The following is a 23156-nucleotide window of genomic DNA, read 5'->3' as shown; positions in this document are numbered from 1 at the left end:
TCCATAAAATTTACCTCCCCCGCCTTTAAAATTTTTTTTAAATTTATTTTTATTTATTCTCTAGAGACAGAGAGAGAGGCAGAGATAGGCAGTGGGAGAAGCAGGTTCCCTACAGGGAGCCCAATGTGGGACTCAATCCTAGGACCCTGGGCTCATACCCTAAGTTGAAGGCAGATGCTCAATCACTGAGCCACCCAGGCATTCCAAAATTTACTGTTTTAAAGTACACAATTCAGTGGTTTTTAGTATCCACAATCACTAATTTCAGATCATTTCATCACTCCCAAAAGAAACCCTATTAGCAGTCACCCATTAGCAGTCACTCCCTATCATCTCTCACCACAGCCCCTGGCAACCCCTATTTCCATGGATCTGTCTATCCTGGATATGTCATATAAGTGGAATTATACAGTATGTGGCCTTTATGTCTGTCTTCCGTGAAGAAAAACTCTAATAAAACATAAAAATGTATACCATAACAGGGGGCAGCCAATTACCAAAGAATCAAATAATTTCCCTGAATCTTAGTGAGTCTTTAGGTAAACTACTATAGTACGAATTAACTGTCATTATTTAAAAAAAAAAATTGAAGTATGTCTTAGTGTACTCAGTTTATAGTAACAGTAAAGAACATAACCCATTTAAAAATATTTATCTTTTCAATGGCTAAAATTTTGCTGAAATTTGAGGGATATTCAAGATACCCAGGATACATTCTCCATAGCCCTGTAGCTTAGGGTGTATTGCTATGATTTCAATTATAGTCAACCAGCATGTACAAAAGCATTACTTCCATGAAAAAAATTCATCCCAAGTTCAATGTCGTTATTTTTTTTCTTAGTATCTCCAATGTATAAGGTATTATATAAAGATTTATAAGAAAACAGTCTCTGCAAAAAAAAAAAAAAAAAGAAAGAAAGAAAGAAAGAAAGAAAGAAAGAAAGAAAGAAAGAAAACAGTCCCTGCTTACAAGGTACTTGCAATATAGTGAAGGACTCAGACATGCAAATCCTTAGAAATGCCAGAAATACTCTTCTTCACCAGCACTAGCATGAAATTATTATCCACCTTGAGTAGGAATTGGGCTGGTTATGGCTGGGCTGCAGTAGCAGCTAAGAATAAGAGTTAGATGCCCCCAAGTACAACTTGTTTAAATTTTAACATTTGCAAATGACAATATACCTTTCTAAGTTATGATTTTCTACATAAGTGAACAAAGAATAGCACGATTAAGTGCCCAAATAATGGGCGCTGAAAATAACCCCCTTAGTTTTTCCCTAGGTAATTTCTAGGTCAGATGTATATAAATTGGAGGCTGTGTGTTTTATGTTGTGGGTGATCCCAAATGTAATTTCTACTTGTTAAAAATAAGGAGGATAAAATTACAACCGTAATACAAGAAAGAGTTTCAAATAACTTTTACCTTTTTATTTTTTTCAAGATTTTATTTTCAAGTAATCTCTACACCCAATTTACAATCCTGACATCAAGAGTCTCATGTTCCACCAACTGAGCCAGTCAGGCACTCCTACCTTTTTACCTTTAAAATAAAGGGCTGTAACTCTTCTATATAGGGCCTCAGTATACGTAATATTTTGTCTCAAACACAAGTCATTTTATGGACATATTTGATATTGGGAATGGGAAGTGGGGGGGTGAGTTAGAATCACTTAAAAATCAGCATTATAATAAAATAAAATATATCTTTCATATTATATACAAGAATAGAGCAAGGGAAAACTAGTAAACAAAATCATATAGGTACAAATCAGGTAGGAGAAAACTGTTTTGAAATGAAACATTTGAAATTTTGATCCATATCTAAAAAATACAGTCAAGACTATTTAACAAAAGAATTAATAAATTTACAAATTCAGATAATCCAGTTCCTGTAAATACACAAAAATTAGCAGTAAGTCTAAAAATTTTTAAATAGCCAAATAGGATACACACACACACACACACACACACACACACACACACACACACACAAACTAAAATTAGCATTCAGACTTACCGTAATAGGAGTTCTTTGGGAAGTTTTTTATTGATTACAGCTTCATCACTATTTGAGAACATCTGCAAAAACAAAATAATTTAGTATTACTCAACATTTTATTCTGTTCAACTCAAAGCTTAGAGGCAATCATCTAAAGAGAGACATAAATAAATACAGTGATTATTATAAACCAAAGTCATATTTTTAGGGACTCTTTAGGCTAAAAAACATCTTTTTCAAAATATTTATTTGACACAGAAAGAGAATGAGAGAGCATAAGTGAGATGGGGGAGCAAAGGGAGAGGGAGAAGCAGGCTCCCCTCTGAACTGGAAGCTCGATGCGAGGCTCGATCCCAGGACCCTGAGATCATGACCTGAGCCGAAGGCAGAAAGCTTAACTGACTGAAGCACCCACATACCCCTAAAAAACATCTTTGAGACATTTAATTTGTTTTGTAGCTTTAGAAACAATCAATTACAATCAGAAGGATGACATTATGTGGCAGGTATTATGTTAAGTGCTTTTCATGTACTAATGTACTGAATCTTCATATTATCGTTAATCTTCATTTTCTATGTAAGGAAACTGAATTGGAAAAGATTTATTTGCTTAAAAATCGTATCACTGCACAGTGACCATTTAAAAATGCCATTAAGGGATCCCTGGGTGGCGCAGTGGTTTGGTACCTGCCTTTGGCCCAGGGTGCGATCCTGGAGACCCGGGATCGAATCCCACGTCAGGCTCCCGGTGCATGGAGCCTGCTTCTCCCTCTGCCTGTGTCTCTGCCTCTCTCTCTCTCTCTCTCTCTGGCTATCATAAATAAAAAAAATTTAAAAAAAATAAAAAAATAAAAATGCCATTAAGTTAAGGTGATTCTCCAAATCTAAGTCACATTTACTTGTTCAAGGAGGTGCTCAGAAACCTAGGATAGGGAACATTCTGAGTTTTATATAATATGGAGAAAATTGGTAATGCTTCATAACCATTACCATATGCAATCTTGATGTACACAAGTGATCATTTAACAAAAAATTTTTAAAAGATTTTATTTATTTATTCATGACAGACACAGAGAGAGAGGGAGGCAGAGACACAGGCAGAGGGAGAAGCAGGCTCCATGCAGGGAGCCTGACATGGGACTCAATCCCAGGTCTCCAGGATCATACCCCAGGCTGAAGGCGGTGCCAAACTGCTGGGCCATCGTGGCTGCCCTCCATCATTTAACAAATTAATCAAATAACCCATAATGGATTTTTTAATTTTTAATTTTTATTTATTTTTTTTTAAATTTCATTTTTTATTTACTCATGAGAGATACAGAGTGAGAGAGAGGCAGAGACACAGGCAGAGGAAGAAGCAGGCTCCATGCAGGGAGCCCCACGTGGGACTCGATCCCTGGTCTCCAGGATCACGCCCCGGGCTGCAGGTGGCGCTAAACCGCTGCACCACCGGGGCTGCCCCATAATGGATATTTTTAAACAGTCATCCTTTGTCCCACAGAGGAGATCACGACTATAAAGCTTGTGTAGTTAAGCTACATAAAAAAACAAATATCTATACTTAATAAAAAGCAGAGTAAAAACAGCAAACATACATGTCATTGAAGCTGAGGAAAATATGCTCGGTCCCTGATATTAAGTATTACAAGAGATACCTCTTGACTTCATGCAATGAAATTTACTGAACACCCTCTCAAATCAGGCACTTTTATAGGCAGTGAGATACAAACAGGAGATGTCTCTTTATATTTCAGGAACTCTTGTTCTACAATGAACACACATAAGTAAATATTAAGTATTAGAAATAAATCACAAGAGGTATACAAGAGCAAGGCAAGAAATAACTAATTCTGCCCACAGGTGACATCTAAACTGGGTCTTAAAGGAAGGCCAGAAACTAATAAACTAGGAAAAATGGGGAAGGTAGTATGTATAAAACCATGGAGTCATATATGAAGGCCTTAGCATTTCACGATTCAAAGTAGAAAAAGTAATGGAAGGGAAGTAGAGATAGGAAAGTAGTGGAGAGAATGTACCTCCCCCCTCAATCTCAGACATTCAAAGAGTAATTACGATAAATATTTTCTGATAACTATAACAACGTACCTTCCAGCTAAATGGAAAGCTCTGTGAAGGCAGGGACTGTGGCTTTCATGTTTGCCATCATATTTCCAGGATTGAGCACAGGGCCACACACATGCTAGGAACTCAACCAATTTAACTGTTAAGTGGATGGGGGGGGGGTTGCTCATGAAGGAAACTTGTATATCAGGCTAGAGATTTGAAATAATCCTGTAGAGAAGAGACACCTTAAGAAATTAAACTCCAGATTGGTGGCAAAGAGATAAACTAAGAATATACTGAAATTATAGTTCAAGTAAAAAATGACGCAGGTCTCTGTGAGATTATAGGGTTGGTGAAAATTAAAAAAAAAAGAAATTGGAGAAAAGGAAGATTTTTGAAGAAGCAAATGGACTTGATGATGGAAAGTGCGACTATCCAGTTTCAGTGCAACAGACAATCTTATAATAATAAAAGTAATGCTGTTGACTGACAATGACATATTTTAGTAAAGTATATGACATCAAAGAATAATCTGCTTTCCTATAATTTCTACTCATTAGTGGAAGCTATTAAAAATCATACCCTTGGGATCCCTGGGTGGCGCAGCGGTTTGGCGCCTGCCTTTGGCCCAGGGCGCGATCCTGGAGACCCGGGATCGAGTCCCACATCGGGCTCCCGGTGCATGGAGCCTGCTTCTCCCTCTGCCTGTGTCTCTGCCTCTCTCTCTCTCTCACTGTGTGCCTATCATGAATAAAAAAAAAAAAAAAAAAAAAAAAAAAAAAAAAAAATCATACCCTTCTTCTATAAGGCAGTCTTTCAAAATGAAGCCATCATATTTCCTCCTAAACAAGCTTAAGTTTTTCTCAAATTATATGGTTTCTAAGATGCTACATTATAATGATCATTACTCTCTGGGTACACTTACAGAAAATAATGCATTGTAACCCATTTAAAAAGCCAAATAATCAAGGGTTGATGACATAAATAACAATGTCTTGTAAAGAAAGATAAAGTATCAAAAATGGAAACCTGGAAGATTTTCAGAGTTAGATAGCACATAACATTTATCTTAAGCTTAAGACCTTTTTTTTTTTAAATTTTTATTTATTTATGATAGTCACACAGAGAGAGAGAGAGGCAGAGACACAGGCAGAGGGAGAAGCAGGCTCCATGCACCGGGAGCCCGATGTGGGATTCGATCCCGGGTCTCCAGGATCGCGCCCTGGGCCAAAGGCAGGCGCCAAACCGCTGCGCCACCCAGGGATCCCTTAAGCTTAAGATCTTTTGGGGGAAAAGTTTTTAAGTACCAAACAGACTCCCCAATCTACTAGACTCTGCCCCACTAAAATTCACAAAAGGACAATCATTTATATACTAAAAATGCTAACCTCCGTATCTCATGTACTCAAACTATTTTTTAAAAAAGATTTTATTTATTTATCCATAAGAGACACAGAGAGAAAGAGGCAGAGACATAGGCAGAGGGGAAGCAGGCTCCATGCAGGAAGCCTGATGTGGAACTCAATCCTGGAACTCCAGGATCATGCCCTGAGCCAAAGGCAGATGAGCCACCCAGGCATCCCTCAAACTATTTTTTTAAGTGCTACACATCTCACCTAGTAAGGCACTTTGCTCACTTGAATATACACAGTAACTAAACTGATTAAAGATATAAACCTGCCATAGGTCATTCATATGTCTTCTAAACTCTATATATAAAAAGGAACAAAAATCACACCCAATAATTAATTTCTTTCCTCACATCAGTCCACATAGATTGAATGGTCTTGTCCCCTGTGGGAGCATGAAGGTAAGTGAAGGGAAAAAGGAACAACGTCCCAGGGGGATTTGGGAAACACCAAGCTAATAGGACATCTGTTCAGATTTACATATTCCTCCTCTTCCTTCTGCACATTTATAGTTTACTCCAAAGTCCCAAGAAAGTATAAGATCAATGGTTCACAACCTGTGGTTATCTGACCAGTAGCATCAGTATCAAGTGTGACTTCATTAGAAATGCAAATTCTTGGGCTGTACCCAGACCTATAGTATCAGAAATGAGGCGGGGAGCAGGTGGAAAGAAAGAATGGCGATCCATATTTTAACAGATCCATATTTTAACAAGTCGTTCAGGGACGCCTGGGTGGCTCAGCGTTAAGTGACTGTCTTCAGCTCGGGGCATGATCCTGGAGTCCCAGGATTGAGTCCCGCATCAGGCTCCCCGCATGGAGCCTGCTTCTCCCTCTGCCTACGTCTCTGCCTCTCTGTGTCTCTCATGAATAAATAAAGTCTTGAAAAAAAATAACAAAAAACACACAAAAAATCTGACTCTTGATTTCAGCTCAGGTGTTGATCTCAGGGTCATGACTAGAGCCCCATTTTGGGTTCCATGTTGGATATATAGCCTACTTAAAAAAAAAAAAAAGAAAAAGAAATGTGTGGGCAGCCAGGGTGACTCAGCGGTTTGGCGCCTACCTTCGGCCCAGGGTGTGATCCTGGAAACCCAGGATCGAGTCCCACATCAGGCTCCTTGCGTGGAGCCTGCTTCTCCCTCTGCCTGTGTCTGTGCCTCTCTCTCTCTCTGTGTCTCTCTCATGAATAAATAAAGAAAATCCTTAAAAAAAATAAAAAAGAAAGGGAAAGAAATTACAGTTCTAAGAAATAACCCGAATATTTCATTATTTGGAGTGATATAACAATGGAGCTTAGAAAATAATCCTAGAGGTAGACACAATAATTTTAAATATTTTCTAGGAAGCCCATATAGCTTCTGCCTCAGTTCATGGCATTGCTGGTAAAATAAATGTTTCACAGAAGCAACAGAATATGTTTTAGGTATTCTACTATTTCAGCTGAATCAAACTTTGGTTTCTCATGCAAAATATAAAGGTTGCCAAAACCGGTTAGGTCCAGGATATGATGAATTACAACAAATTTGTCAAAGATTTTGGATATAATTGTTGTAAGAGGAAGCTGACTATTCAAACATCTGACATTCTTAGGTAATCTGGTTTTATATTAACAGGAATATATCATTTCATTATGTATATTTATAATCTATCTACAGTACAAGGACAGGGTAATGGGTAAAACATGAGAGCAACTAGGTTGTTCTCTATTAATTGTTTCAAGGTAGGACATCATCCTCTGAACAAGCAAATAGATATTGCAACAGTATTTATCTAGGATAAGACATTCTTAAATATTCAGGCTTTAAAAAATCCAATTGAGGTGTCTTGTTATACACTAGCATTTACTGCTGCTTTGTATAAAACTATAATTGTTTTTATTTTTTGCATTCATTAAAAATTTTTTGAATTCAAGCACAACAGCGTTTTATTATTTTCAGGTGTACAGTACAATGATTAAATATTTCTGTGCATTACTCAGTGTTCATAACGATAAATGTACTTTTTTCTCCCGTATCTCTTACCAAGTTTTTTTTTTTTAAGATTTTATTTATTTTTTAATGAGAGACAGATAAAGAGAGAGAGAGGCAGAGACACAGAGGAGAAGCAGGCTCCATGCAGGAGGCCCGAAGAGGACTCGATCCCCGGATGCCAGGATCACGCCCTGGCCAAAGGCAGGCGCCAAACTGCCGAACCACCCAGGGATTTCCCCCACTACCACCAAGTTTTATTGGTGAGCAAAGTACAAAAATGTGGGATACACATTTCAGTTCTCTGAAGGTATATTCTTAATTTTTAAAAAAATTTAATTAACTAGCATATAGTGTGTTATTGGCTTCTACAATTATAATTAGTTTCTATAAATTATATAAGAAATGTAATGGCACGTAGGTTTAACAAAGGAAATAGCAAAGAATGTACTTGCTCAACAGTGACCCCTGCTGGTTGAATTAGAGTATAGTTCCTGACTTAAAAAATTAAAGATCTCTTTCAGCTTTATAGAACACAAAATTTAGTGGGTACTTTGGTAGAGAATATTAGTTATCCATTCTCCTAGCGTAACAGAATTCCCAACATTTAGCTAGCACATGGCTGTATGTAAAGAAAACTTCATTTCTCCTGCAGCTATATAAAGCCAAGTCACTGAGTTCTGGCCAATGGGTTAGAAGAGAAAATTATGTGTGCGATTTCATAAGTGTCATTTAAATTTTTTTTTTAATTTATTCATGAGAGACACACAGAGAGAGAGGAAGAGACACAGAGGGAGAAGCAGACTCCATGCAGGAAGCCTGACGTGGGACTCAATCCCAGGACCCCAGGATCACGCCTTGAGCCAAAGGCAGACACTCAACCACTGAGCCACCTAGGGGCCATATTAAATTTCTTGTTAAAGAAATCTGTAATTACTAGGTTTTCACCATCATGCAATTTTATCTGTATATATATCGTATTTTTTTAAACAGCTTTAAATGGTATAACTCACTAACCATAAAATTCACTGGTTTTAAGTGTACATTCAATAATTTTTAGTAAACCTAAAAATTATTTTTTACTGTACAACCATCACCTCATTTTTAAATTTTCATCACCCCAAAAATATCCTTCATGCCTGTTTGCTATCCATCCATTTGCTTATACCCAACCTTAAGCAACCACTAATTGCCTTTCTGTTTGTACAGATTTTCCTTTTCTGGACATTAAAAAAAATGGAAACATAAAACATGTCATCTTTTATATCTGGCTTCCTTTATTCTGCATATTTTTAAAACTCATCATGTTGTAGCATGCACCAGTCATTCCTTTTATACTGTCGAATAGTATTCCAGTTTATGAAATGCCATATTTTGTTTATTCATTCCCAGCTGGCAAGCATCTAGATTGCTATATATTTTTTACTATCATGAATAATGCTTCTATAATTATTCTAAATAAGTCTTGGTTGAAATAAGTTTTCAGTTTTTTTTTTTAAAGATTTATTTATTCATGAGAGACACAGAGAGAGAAAGGAAGAGACAAAGGCAGAAGGAGAAGCAGGCTCCTCGCAGAGAGCGTGATGTGACTTGATCCTGGATCCTGGGATCAGGCCCTGAGCCAAAGGCAGACACTTAACCACTGAGCCACCCAGGCATCCCAAGTTTTCATTTCTTTTTTTTTTTTTTAAGATTTTATTTATTTATTCATAGAGACACAGAGAGAGAGGCAGAGACACAGGCAGAGGGAGAAGCAGGCTCCATGCAGGGAGCCCGATGAGGAACTCGATTCAGGGTCTCTAGGATCACGCCCTGGGCTGCAGGCGGTGCTAAACCGCTGTGCCACCGGGGCTGCCCCCAGGTTTTCATTTCTTATGTACAGAATCTAAGATAGTTGCTGGGTTTTGTTATAGGTTGTTTATTTTACACTTTTTTTTGTTATTTAAAAAAGATTTTATTTATTTGAGCAAGAGCGCATGTGCACATGTGTGGCAGAAAGAGGCAAGAGGGAGTGGGAGAGAGAATCTCCAGCAGACTCCCTGCTGACAGTGGAGACGCTGACCTCAGTCTCAAGATCCTGAGATCATGACCCCCGGCGAAACCATGAGCCAGACACTTAACCAACCTAGCCACACAGAAGCCCCAAGATTTAAGTAAATTCTACATCCAACATAGGGCTCGAACTCACAACCCTGAGATCAAGAGTTGTGTGATCTACCAACTGGGCCAGTCAAGCACCTGTTTATTTTAAACTTTTAAAGAAACCAATAAATTGTTTTCCACTTTACATTCCCACCAGCAATGTATGAGAGTTCCAGTGTGTCCATATTTTACCATCACTTGTTTTTGTCTAGCTGTTTAACTTTGGCCAATTGGTATACCATGGTTTCAATTTGCTTTTCTGTAATTACTAATGTTAATGAGCACCTTTTAATGTTAGTCAAATGACTTCTTTGGTGAAATACGTATTCAAATCACTTGTCCATTTATGTGGGTTGTCTTCTTACCATTGAGATTTAGCAGTTCTTTATATATTCAAGGACTTTGAATATATATACAGACCCATCATGGATTATATGATCTGCAAATATTTTCTCCCATTCTGTGGGTTGTGTCTTCTACTTCTTGATGGTATCTTTTGAAGGACAAATGTTTTTAATTTTGATAAAGTTCAATTCACCTTTAAAAAATCAATCATGCTTTTGATGTTACATACACATAATCTCTACTTTTTGAAAGTCTGTGTTATGCCACTTTCCTTTTTTTTTTTTTTTTTAAAGATTTTATTTATTTATTCATGAGAGACACAGAGAGAGAGGCAGAGACACAGGCAGAGGGAGATGTAGGCTCCGTGCAGGGAGCCCGACGCGGCACTCGATCCCAGGGCTCCAGGATCACGCCCTGGGCCAAAGGCAGGCGCTAAACCGCTGAGCCACCCAGGAATCCCCTAATACACTGGTACTGTTTTTTAACTGAAAACCAAATGATATCTGAAGAGGATTTTCACTTTTATGAAAAAAGGTAAGAAGCAAAAATAGTGTTCAGGGTTTTACAAGTGAGCCATTAGAGAGGCAGAGTAAACCGAGAGCAGTGAGAGTAGCACTACCAAGCTCCCTTCCCATGAACCATGCTCAGCATCTCAGTATCAAGCTACCACAGCCTTTAATTGTGTCTGTGAGCATTTGTGCTTTATCTTGATTTATTTTGTGGATCTATCAGCAAGATGTATCCCAAGGTATAAGGAAAGCTGAAGAGACATTACTTTTTGGTTCTAGGAATGGTCAAGAAAAAATTTTTTTAAAAGATTACTTCTTATAGAGAGATCAAGCAGAGTAAGAAAGAGTACAAGCAGGGGGAGAGAGAAGCTGACTCCCTGATGAGCAGGGAGCCTGACCAGGACCCTGGGATCATGACCTGAGCCAAAGGCAGACGCTTAACCAACTGAGCCACCCAGGTAGGTGCACCTCAAGTTTCCATATAGATTAACAGAACTGCTTCTTCGCTTTGCACCATTTCAGCTTACAAAGTTTCACAGGGATACTCTACTTTCAGATAGCAGGGTAAAACCTGTATATGAATCTGCCTAACCAATGGTCATAAAGCTTATCTGCTATGTTTCATTCCAGAAGTTTTATAGTTTTAGTTCTTACATTTAAGTATATGATCCATTTTGAGTTATTTTTCATACATATGGTTGGAAGTAAAGACCAAAGTTCATCTTCTACCCTGCAGATATCCAATTGTTTCAATACCATTTGTTTAAAAGACTATTCTTTTCCCACTGAATTGCCGTTATTGAAACCTTTATCAAAAATCAACTGGCCACAAAAAAAAAAAAAATCAACTGGCCACAAATGTAAACATTTATTCTTAGATTCTCAATACTGTTCCATTACTTTGTAGGTCTATCTTTATGCCAATAACTGTCTTGATTACCATAGCATAATGTTATTTTGAAATCAGTAAGTGAATTCTTCTGTGTTCATTTTGCAGCATTTCCATATAAATTTTTTTATTTATTATTTTTTAAAGATTTTAATTTATTTATTCACAAAGACACACACACACACACAGAGAGAGAGAGAGAGAGAGAGAGAGAGAGAGAGAGAGAGAGGCAGAGACACAGGCAGAGGGAGAAGCAGGCACCACACAGGGAGCCCGACGTGGGACTCGATCCTGGGTCTCCAGGATCACACCCTGGGCTGCAGGCAGCGCTAAACCGCCGCGCCACCGGGGCTGCCCCCATATAAATTTTAGAACCACCTTGCCAATTTCTACAAAAAAGCCTGCTGGGGCAGCCCGGGTGGCTCGGCGGTTTAGCACCACCTTCAGCCCTGGGCATGATCCTAGAGACCCAGGATCGAGTCCCACATCGAGCTCCCTACATGGAGCCTGCTTTGCCCTCTGCCCATGTCTCTGCCTCTCTCTCTCTGTCTCTCATGAATAAATAAAATCTTTAAAAGAAAAAAAAAAGCCTGCTGAGATTTTGAGAGATTGCATTGATTCCATAGATCAATTTGGAGAAAACTGCCATCTTAATATTGGGTCTTCCAAACCATGAACTTGGAATATCTAATTATCTTTTAGGTCTTCTTTAATTTCTCTTGGCAATGTTTCATAATTTTCAGTGTATAAGTCTTATATTTTCCCTAAGTATTTTATTATTTTTAATACTATGAATCAAAATGTATTTTTTAAGATTTGAGAAAGCACGTGCTCAAACCAAGGAGAGCACAAGCAGGGGGAGAGGCAGAGGGAGAGGAAGAGAATCTCAAGCAGATGAGTGCAATCCCATGCCCCTAAGATCATGACCTGAGCCGAAACCAAGAGTTTGACACTTTAACTGAGCTATCTAGGTGCCCCAAACTGAATTCTTAATTTTATTCTAGATGGTTCAAGGCTAGTACATATGTAGTATATCTTCTATTCATTTATGTTCAACCTATCTGTGACTTTGAATTTAAAGTGTGCCTCTTCTACACAGCATAAAGTTGAATCTTGTTTTTTAAAAAAATCTAGTCTGACAATCTATGCCTTTTAAGTATACAAGTCATTCACATTCTATTGTAATTATTTAGTGGGATATGTCTCATTTTGCTGTTTGTTTTATGTATGTCTCATGTCTTTTTTTTTTTAAGATTTTTATTTATTTATTCATGAGAGATACAGAGACATAGGCAGAGGGAGAAGCAGGCTCCATGCAGGGAGCCTGAAGTGGGACCCGATCCTGGGACTCCAGGATCATGCCCTGAGCCAAAGGCAGATGCTCAACCGCTGAGCCACCCAGGCGTCCCTTGTCTCATGTCTTTTGTTCTTCTTTTACTATCTTCTTTTAAGTTGGTATTCTCTAGTGTATCACTGTAATTTTTTTGTTTAAAAAAATATCACAATCTATTTTAGATTAGTACTAATTCTGGTAACATATAAAAACTTTGCTCCAAAAGAAATCTATTTCCCTCCTCCTCCTTTTTGCTATTATCATCCTGCATATTTATCTTTTTTTAAAGACTCATTTTACAGACAGCGAGTGAGAGAGAGAGAACGCATGTACACATGCACGGAGAGGCTGAGGGAAAAGGAAAGAGAAACCAGCAGACTCTGCTGAGCTCAGAGCCTGATGCAGAGCTTGATCTCATGACCTGAGCCAAAACCAAGAGTCGGACGAACGCTTAACTGACTGTGCCAGCCAGGGGCCCACTATATATTAATCTTAAAAGCCCAATGATTTAAAAAAAAAAAAAAAAGCCCAATGATAGAGTTTTATGATTGTGTCACACAAGTGTCTTTGAATTCAGTTGAACTAATATAAGAGAAAATTTTATTTATAGCCTTCAATATTTACTCTGGTAATTAACTTTTACAGTGCTCTTCCTTCAAGTTACCATTTGGAACCGTATCCTTTCAGGTTGAAGGACTGCCTTTAGGATTTCATGCAAAGCTGTATTTCATGTCTGCTAACAACAAATTCTCTGTGTTTGCTATTCTGGGTCTCTATTTTGCCTGTATTTTTCAGTAATAGCTTTGCTGGATACAGAATTCACTTAAATTATTTTTGAAGGGAAATTCACATAAAATGCACCATTTTAAGGTACAATTCAATGGCATTTAGTATTTGCAATGTTATGCAAACTGCCACAGTTATTTCAAAGTTCTTGTTCCCCTAGAAGACTCAGTCTTCATTAAGTAATCATTCTCAAGACCTACCACCCCATATCCTCCCATTCACAGATTTAGCCAACTGTTATTCTCCTGTCACTGCAGGTTCCCCTATTCTGGATATTTCACATAAACAGAATCATTCAATGTGACCATTTATGTTTGGCTTATTTCATTTTTTATAACATTTTTGAGGTTTATCTATATAGTACCATACTTCAGTAATCCATTCCATTTTGACTGAATAATCTTCTGTTGTATGGATATACCAAATGTTGTTTATCCATTCATCTGTTAATGAACACTTGGATTGCTTCTACATTTGCCCATTGTGAATATTGCTTCTATAAACATTATTTGTGCACAAATACTTTTATGAATTTTTTAAAAAGATTTTATTTATTCATGAGAGACAGAGAGAGGCAGAGACATAGGCAGAGGGAGAAGTAGACTCCCTGCAGGGAGCCTGATGTGGAACTCAATCCCAGAACCCCAGGATCATGCCCCGAGCCAAAGGCAGACCAATCTCTGAGTCACCCAGGCGTCTCTGAATATTTGTTTTCAATTCTTTTGGTATCTAAACATCTAGGAGTGGAATTTCTGGATTGTACGGTACTTCTAACTTTTTAAGGAACTACCAAAGTGCTTTCCACCAACTAACTGCACCAATTTACATTGCCACCAACAAGGTAAAAGTTTCCAATTTCTCCACATCAGGGGCACTTGGGCGGCAAAATCAGTGAGAAGCATGTGACTCTTGATCTCGGGCTCATGAGTTTGAGCCCCATGCTGGGTGGAGTTTACTTAAAAAGAAACACAAATTTCTCCACATCATAGCTAATATTTATTTTCCCATTTTTGCTATTTTTAATTATACTCATCCTAGTGGGTATAAAGTGCTATTTCATTAGTTTTGATTTGCCTTTCTCTAAGGGCTAATGATTTTTTTTTAGGGCTAATGATTTTGAGCATATTTTCATATGTGTTGGCCTTTCATATATCTTCTTCAAGGAAATGTCTGTTCAAGTCCTTTGACTTTTGTAAAAAAACTGGGTTGTTTCATTGTAATGGCTCTGTAAGGGTTCTTTAAATATTCTGGATATAAATATATCTGTTCTCAGGTATGATTTACAAATAATTTCTCTCATTCTTCAGGTTTTTTCAGTTTCTTGAGTGTCCTTTGATGTGAAAATAAAATTCTTTTTTTTAAAAAAGATTTTATTTATTTATTCATGGGGGGGGGGGGCAGGCAGAGACACAGGCAGAGGGAGAAGCTGGCTCCATGCAGGGAGCCCAATGTGGGACTCAATCCTGGGACTCCAGAATCATGCCCTGGGCATGAAGGCAGGCGTTAAACCACTGAGCCATCTTGGGATCCCCTGAATATAAATTTTTTTTTCTTTAAAGATTTTTATTTATTTATTCATGACAGATGCACACAGAGAGAGAGGCAGAGACACAGGCAGAGGGAGAAGCAGGCCCCATGCAGGGAGCCTGATGTGGGACTTGATCTCGGGACTCCAGGATCACGCTCTGGGCCAAAGGCAGGTGCTAAACCGCTGAGCCACCCAGGGATCCCCTGAATATAAAATTCTTAAAAATTTTTACTCTCTATACTTTGACTTGTTACCCAACTGCTTTCTTGCTTCCATGGCTTCTGGTGAAAAGTCACCTGCTAATCATATCGCTGTTCCCTCATATACACCATGAATTTTTACTTCCCAGATTTTTTCTTTGTATCTTGATTTTTTTTTTAATTTATTTATGATAGTCACAGAGAGAGAGAGAGAGAGAGAGAGAGAGAGAGAGAGAGGCAGAGACATAGGCAGAGGGAGAAGCAGGCTCCATGCACCGGGAGCCCGACGTGGGATTCGATCCCGGATCTCCAGGATCGCGCCCTGGGCCAAAGGCAGGCGCTAAACTGCTGCGCCACCCAGGGATCCCTGTATCTTGATTTAAACAGTTCAACTAAAATGTGCCCAGGTGTAGATTTCTTTGTATTAGTCCTACTCACTCAGATTTTTGGATGTGTAGATACATGCTTTTCATCAAATTTGGGAAATTTTCAGCTATTATTTCTTCAAATATTTTTTTCCGACTCTCTCATCTCCAGTCTCCAACTATATGTATTGTTGGTACAGCTGATGTCCCATGATTCCTGAGGTTCCGTTCATTTTGTTTCATTCTTTTCTTCAAGTTGGATCATTTCTTTTTTTTTTTTAATTTATTATTTTTTTTATAGATTCTTTTTTTTTTATTTTATTATTTATGATAGTCACAGCGAGAGAGAGAGAGAGGCAGAGACACAGGCAGAGGGAGAAGCAGGCTCCATGCATCGGGAGCCCGACGTGGGATTCGATCCGGGGTCTTCAGGATCGCGCCCTGGGCCAAAGGCAGGCGCTAAACCACTACACCACCCAGGGATCCCAGTTGGATCATTTCTACTGCTCTGTCTTTAAATTCAGGGATTCTCATTCTGTGTGATCTCCAATTTGATTTTGAGTTCCTCCACTAGTAATTTTTTCAGTTATTCTACTTTTCAACTTCAGAATTTCCATTTGATTCTTTTTTATAATTTTTATTTCTTTATTGACATTCTCTATTTGAGTCACTGTCATCATACTCTCCTTTAATTACTTAAATCTGATTTCCTCTAATCTTTTAAATCTTTTCCTCACCTGGGCTGCCAGTATGGAGCTCAACACAGGGCTTCAACTCATGATCTTAAAATTAAGACCTGAGCTGAGACCAAGAGTCAGATGCTTAACCAAGACATCCAGGCATTGCTCCTTTAGTCTTTAAACGTGTTTATATCAGCTGCTTTGAAAGTGGTAATTAGTCTCTTTTAGCTGCTTATGATAAAATATGGTAAGAAATACACTACAGAAAGAACTGTTTAGGGGCACCTGGGTGGCTCAGTGGTTGAGCATCTGCCTTTGGCTCAGGTCCTGATCCCAGGATCCTGGGATTGAGTCCCACATCAGGCTCCTTATGGGGAGCCTGCTTCTCCCTCTGCCTATGTCTCTTTCCCTGTGTGTGTGTCTCATAAATAAATAAAATCTTAAAAAAGAAAAAAAAGAAAGAACTGTTTAGTTTTCAAGAAAAAAAATTAGAAGACATATAGAGGGCCTAGATCTTACTATACTGGAAAATAAAACTATTTCTCATCTTCTGTCTCTCAAGCCGTAAGATTCTCAAAATGAGAACTACCTACAGGGTAAATACCAGATAAAATAATGTGGCTGTTAAGTTGCTTTGAGAAACCTCAGAAAATTTTAAAGCCATGCCTAGTTGACTCTCTCAATTAGACAAGAATTCCTCTAAGAAACTTAAGGGAATTATGTCACAACAGCCTGACACAACCAAACTAGAGAGAGGCCTGTCTTAAAATGAGTTATAATACAGCTTTTGGGATGGAGAATAACAAATCAGATTCATAGAAAAATCCTAGAAATTTTATTATTTATTTTAAGATTTTATTTATTTTAGAAAATGTGTGCATGAGTGAGGGGAGGAGAAGGAGAGGGACAAGCAGACTCTGCGCTGAGCATGTACCCCAAAACAGGGATCCATCTTACGACTGATCTGAGAGCATGACCCAAGCCAAAACCAAGAGTCAGATGCCCAACCAACTGAGCCACCCAGGTGTCCCAAAAATCCTAGAAATTTTAAAGGAAGATGTTCCAGCTGGATTAAAAGGGACAGAGGTTTTTCAAAAAAGAAGAGCGGCCTCTGGGATTCCAAATTTCTCTAGGAAGGAAGTACACTAAGAAAGATATTTAGCTTCATAAGACATTGCTAAGTAGGTAGAAGGAGAGACCTCTCAGAAAGCAGCATTAATAGCCCAGAATGAGGGATCCCAGGGTGGCGCAGTGGTTTGGCGCCTGCCTTTGGCCCAGGGCGCAATCCTGGAGACCCGGGATCGAATTCCACATCGGGCTCCCGGTGCATGGAGCCTGCTTCTTCCTCTGCCTATGTCTCTGCATCTCTCTCTCTCTCTCTCTCTCTCTCTCTCTGTAACTATCATAAATAAATAAAAATAAAAATTAAAAAAAAAATAGCCCAGAATGTGGTACCAAGAATCACAGAGAAAAACGGATTCAGGAACCATTCCCAGGAAGCAGAATTGGGCCCAAGTCCAGCCACATTTCCTGCTTCTGGAGTAGATGACCCTGACATATGCTCATCTAGATTTTAGAACTGATGGGAATCAACAACTGCTATGTGCCTCCTGTTAGCTCCCCATTATTATTATTTTTCTTTTTTTTTTTTTTTTTTTTTTTAGGGAGAATGTCTATTGCCATTATTCTATCCCTGTGACAACAATGTATATTGTGTGCATGGTGTAAATAACTTTTCTTTTTAGTTCATAGGTCTCTGGATCAAGGGGAACTGCACATGAGGACCACTGGGAGCGGATATTTTGCATGTGATAAGAATGTGAATCACTGGAGTCAAAGTGGAAACCATGGTAGAAACTCATAATCACAGCTTTCTTTTTTTTTCGATTTTATTTATTCATGAGAGACAGAGAGAGAGAGAGAGAGAGAGAGAGAGAGAGAGAGAGAGAGAGAGAGAGGCAGAGACACTGGCAGAGGGAGAAGCAGGCTCCATGCAGGGAGCCCAACATGGAACTTGATCCCAGGTCTCCAGGATCACACCCCGGGCCAAAGGTGGCACTAAACCGCTGAGCTACCTGGGCTGCCCATAATGACACCTTTCAATAAATCTTAACTCCTTCTGGCAATGACCTTTTGCAATGGGATTTTGCTATACCTCCCTTCATAAGGTAGTCTGGTTTCCCACCCTCTGCATCTGAGTTGACATGGTGACTTAATTTTACCAAAACAATGTGATGGAAGTAACACTGTTTGATTCCCAAGGTTAAGCCTTACAAAACACTGAAGCTTTATCCTCTTGAAACACTCATGCCACCATGTAAGAAAAAGTCCAGGCTAGGTTTCCGAATGATGATATACCATGTGGAAAAATAAGAACCAGCTGACAGTGATACCCAGACGTCCGACTGTGAGGCTCTTAGACACTCAAGCCCCAGTCAAGCCACCATATAGCTGCAGTCTCATAAATAACTTTTCCAGCAACCAGCAGAAGTCCTGCCAAGCTGAATAATTGTTTTAATTTTAGAGTGGTTGATAACAGCAAAAGCTATAAAAACAGGCTCTTTAATGTTTACAACTCATGATCATAGATGAGGGTAAAACTTGAGACATACAAAGGTAGTCCAACACAGACCAAATATTTTGGTGAGAGGAAAATTTTAGGGAGAGATTAAGAATGAAATTTCAGGGGGTGCCTGGGTGGCTCTGTCTGTTGAGCATCTGACTCTTGGTTTTGGCTCAGGTTATAATCTTATGGTCATGGATGGAGACCCACATCAGGCTCTGTGCTGAGCACAGAGTCTGCTTCAGATCCTCTCTGTCCCTCCCACTCACTCTCTCTCTCAAATAAATAAATAAATGGTTTGAAAAAAAGAGAAATTTGAAGCTGGTTCAGTCAGTAGAGCATGCAACTCCTGATCTTGGACTCGAGTTCAAGCTCCATGTTGGGAGCAGAGATTACTTAAAAATAAACATATTTTAAAAAATAATAAAGAACTCTTCCTCTCCTTAAAAAAAAGAATTTTCATAAAGAAATCCAGAGTTAAAGCTACATAAAATTTTCTCTTCACTATTTTTTTCCTATAAGTAATTTTTACTGATTATGCCATTTCTTCGTTCAACTACCACCAGATGTTTTTCCGACTGGCTTTCTTTCCAGAACCTAAGAGGAAAAACATTTTTGTATGGCTAAATAAATCTAAAATAAAATAAGTTTGCAATCCTTCCGCCTAACATCTCATCCCTATTTGGAATATAATTGCATTTTAAATGAAAACTACTGTCAGTGCATTACCATCTCATGAGTAAATTTATCATAAGAAAGAAATTCCTAGATTAAAAATACTAAGGAAGGGATACACTTAGAAAACAGACACATTACTTAATAGGTCAAACTTTCTGCTTTGGATACCTTTTAATATCTGACTCAACATTCTGAGCTTTCTTTTATCCTGATTTCTATCCTAATTACTAACCAAAATCTATATCCACTAACAATTCATTGCTCTCAGTATAAAAGAAGTAGGCACCTTTATTCTGTTTTCTGTTGATTATTACTTTCATTTACTCAGTTTTAACTATCACAAGCAACATTTTTGAGCCCTGAGGACTCCATGAATTTTGATGACCCACTGGGTAGGACTGGAAATCATTTTGGATGCTGCTCAATCCAGGAAATCTTCCATGTCCTACTGAAAACTTTTTTTTTTTGAGGTTATAAAGTAAAAGGAAAGAACTAAAAACTCAAAGTAGCAATAAAATTACTTGTCCCTCACTCCCCTCCTCCTTCACTTTCCCTAGCACCACCTCATCTCTGTAAACACTAAGAAACTAAGAGCAGGGCAGCCCCGGTGGCTCAGCGGTTTAGTGCTGCCTTCAGTCCAGGGCCTGATCCTGGAGACCCCGGATCAAGTCCCACATCGGGCTCCCTGCATGGGGCCTGCTTCTCCCTCTGCCTGTGTCTCTGCCTCTCTTTCTGTCTCTTATGAATAAATAAATAAATATCTTAAAAAAGAAAAATAAAAACAAATAAAAAAATAAAAAACTAAGAACAGATACAGCTGGCAATAACGGGATTTGATTCAGGATTAGCAAATATTTACCTCTAATCTTGTATTCCAATGCCCAGGGGTTGGTAAATCAAGGGAAAGTAGAGTTTGATATCCTCATTTACAAATTCTAGTCAATGTGCCAGAAACTGAAAACTGGCAGAAGCTGTGGAATTTTCCAAGACATATGTCAGATAGTAATTTTACAATTCACTCACAAACACACATTCTAAATCATCTTACTGTTATGGAAATATTTCCAAAGCAGTATTTTAACATAGCCATGGTATTTATTTGTAGAAAAAGCATTCCCTTGTTTTAGGTAACATAAGAAACAAATAAAGTACACAGTATCCTAGATATTCTGACTGCATGTCAGAAACTATATTTAAATTTAAAAGGAACCGGGATCCCTGGGTGGCGCAGCGGTTTAGCGCCTGCCTTTGGCCCAGGGCGCGATCCTGGAGACCCAGGATCGAATCCCACGTCAGGCTCCCAGTGCACGGAGCCTGCTTCTCCCTCTGCCTATGTCTCTGCCTCTCTCTCTCATTCTGTGTGACTATCATAAATAAATAAATTAATTAATTAAAAAAAAAGTTTAAAAGGAACCAAGAGAAACAATGTTAAATTAGAACAAAGACTCTTTAAAGCAGAAGTGAAGAAATAACTTTGTAAGAAAGTCATTAAGGGAAAGTGATACCAAGTTAATAGACCAAAGAAATCTATTAGACTTCCTACGCCATGATATGAGTAAGACAATGGTGCTATTATGAACAAGACAACTAAACAAAGAATGCATGATACAGCTAGATATTTGGCTAGAATTAATTAACTGATAAATATCTGGAAAGAGGTCTCTACAATATGCTATATAATTTCACTGAATTTTTATATTGAAAGAACAATGAAAAAAATGAAAAAAAAAAAACAATGAAGACAAAGGGCTTTGGAAAAACAGCAGAGTCCTCCTTATCCCTACATCCTACAGAATCTTCTAGTAGGTTCTGGTATTTGCCTTTCTTTTTCTAAATATGCTTGACTTGTCAAATTTAGATATTATTTACTGACACCCTTCTGTGAAATACAAGTATTTAGCTTCAGCATCTACCCCCCCATCCTCCACATCCCATGTAATTTTATCAGTCTTTGTTTAAATCAAGAGGAATTATGAAAGGATTGGAGAGATACTAGTCAGTACTCAGTCAAGTAGAACAGTTAAGATCATGCACTTCTTCTCTACAAATCAATGACTACCTCTTTTTTTTTTCGTTTTCTATGTATTTTTAGCTTTCCCTCAAAAGCTCCAACATCTGTTATATGTCTATCAATATTTTCCATATGCTCAAATATATCAGATTCTTTTTCCTGCATCTGTATCTTTCCCAAACTGTTCTTTCTTCTGCTTCACTCTGTTGGGGGATGCTCTGAACTGGCTACACAGCTGTCATCTTGGACTCATCCTTAGCTCTTCTCTTTGAATCCTACTTCTTGAACCTGATTTCTTCTCCCTTTCTATTTAAGGGCAACTTATGAACAAAAAAGAGTTCATGGGAACTACAATTTTGGAGTCACTTGCAGGTCTAAAAATATCTTTATTCTAAATTCACATTTGATTGATAATTTAGCTGGCAATAAAATTATAGGTAGGAAATCTTTCCCGATGAAGACATATGAAGACACAGCTTGATCCTGTTTCTATCTCCCTATGCTACTACTATGTAAATGCCATTCTATGGGTCCTTTGAATGTAACCTCTAGCTACTCTTTCTGGATGCTTTTAGTAAAGTCTCTCTATCTCCAGTTTACTAAATTTCATAATCAAGCTTCTTGGGTCTTTGTCTTTTTTTACTATTCTAAAGCTTTTTCAATTTACAAATCTATTGACTTGGAAAATGCTTTCTTTGGAGGGACGCCTGGGTGGCTCAGTGGTTGAGCACCTCCCTTAGGCCCAGGGCGTGATCCTGGAGTCCTGGGATCCAGTCCCCATCGGGCTCTCTGCAGGGAACCTGCTTCTCTCTCTGCCTGTGTCTCTGCCTTTCTCTAGGTGTCTCATGAATAAATAAATAAAATCTTTAAAAAAAATGCTTTGGAGATTTTTTTGGCATCATTTCTCACTATTTTCTCTGTCCTCTAATATTTGGATTTCTATTAGTCAATTATTGGACCTCCTGGTCTATCTTTAATTTTAAAATGTATTTTTCGGGCAGCCCCCGTGGTGCAGCATTTCGCGCCACCTGCAGCCTGGGGTGTGATCCTGGAGACCTGGGATGGAGTCCCACATCGGGCTCCCTGCATGGAGCCTGCTTCTCTCTCTTCCTGTGTCTCTGCCTCTCTCTCTCTCTCTGTGTCTCTATGAATAAATAAAATTTTTTTAAAAAATGTATTTTTCTCTGGAGGCACATGGGTGGCTCAGTCAGTTAAGCATCTGCCTTTGGCTCAGGTCATGATCCCAGGATCCTGGGCTCCCTGCTTTTCGGGGAGCCTGCTTCTCCCTCTGCCCTTCTCCCTCATGCATGCATGCACATATGTTCTCTCTCTCACATGCTCTTTCTCTCTCAAAATCTTTAAAAAAATTATTTTCTATTTCCCTCATTTAATCTTTTTGTTCTAATTCCTAGGAAATTGCTTCAACTTTACCTACAATCCTTCCACTATTGGTGGGGGTACAATTATATTTTATTTATAAAGGTTTTTTATTTGTTGAAAGATTTTTCAAAATAACATCCTGTTCTTTTGAAGACACAACATTTCATTTCTTAGAGATTCCCCTTCCACCCCAGTTTTCTACCCTTGCTCTCTCTGCCTTTTGTCTTATTTGTTTGGCTTCTCATTTTATTTTAAAATATTTACTTATTTATTTTGAGGGAGAGAGCACACATGCACGGGGAGGG

General features: G+C 38.4%; 1 protein-coding gene across 5 annotated transcripts in view; it reads right to left on the bottom strand.

Moving 5' to 3' along the window:
• FBXL20 (F-box and leucine rich repeat protein 20) overlaps positions 1-23156 on the bottom strand; it is a 104186-nt gene that overhangs the window by 43214 nt on the left and 37816 nt on the right. For 4 of the 5 annotated variants that reach the window (XM_055316153.1, XM_055316171.1, XM_055316162.1 and 1 more), the window contains one exon: positions 2018-2079. In XM_055316153.1, coding sequence (XP_055172128.1) covers positions 2018-2079 — 62 coding nt within the window. Of the gene's footprint in view, positions 1-2017; positions 2080-4645; positions 4665-23156 lie in introns of those variants that run through there. The other variant, XM_055316187.1, reaches the window with a different exon arrangement.

Source organism: Nyctereutes procyonoides, unplaced genomic scaffold (genome assembly GCF_905146905.1).
Source record: "Nyctereutes procyonoides isolate TBG_1078 unplaced genomic scaffold, NYPRO_anot_genome, whole genome shotgun sequence".
Taxonomy (NCBI): Eukaryota; Metazoa; Chordata; class Mammalia; order Carnivora; family Canidae; genus Nyctereutes; species Nyctereutes procyonoides.
Note: the sequence above shows the minus strand (reverse complement) of the source record. Positions and strands in the feature narration are given on the sequence as shown.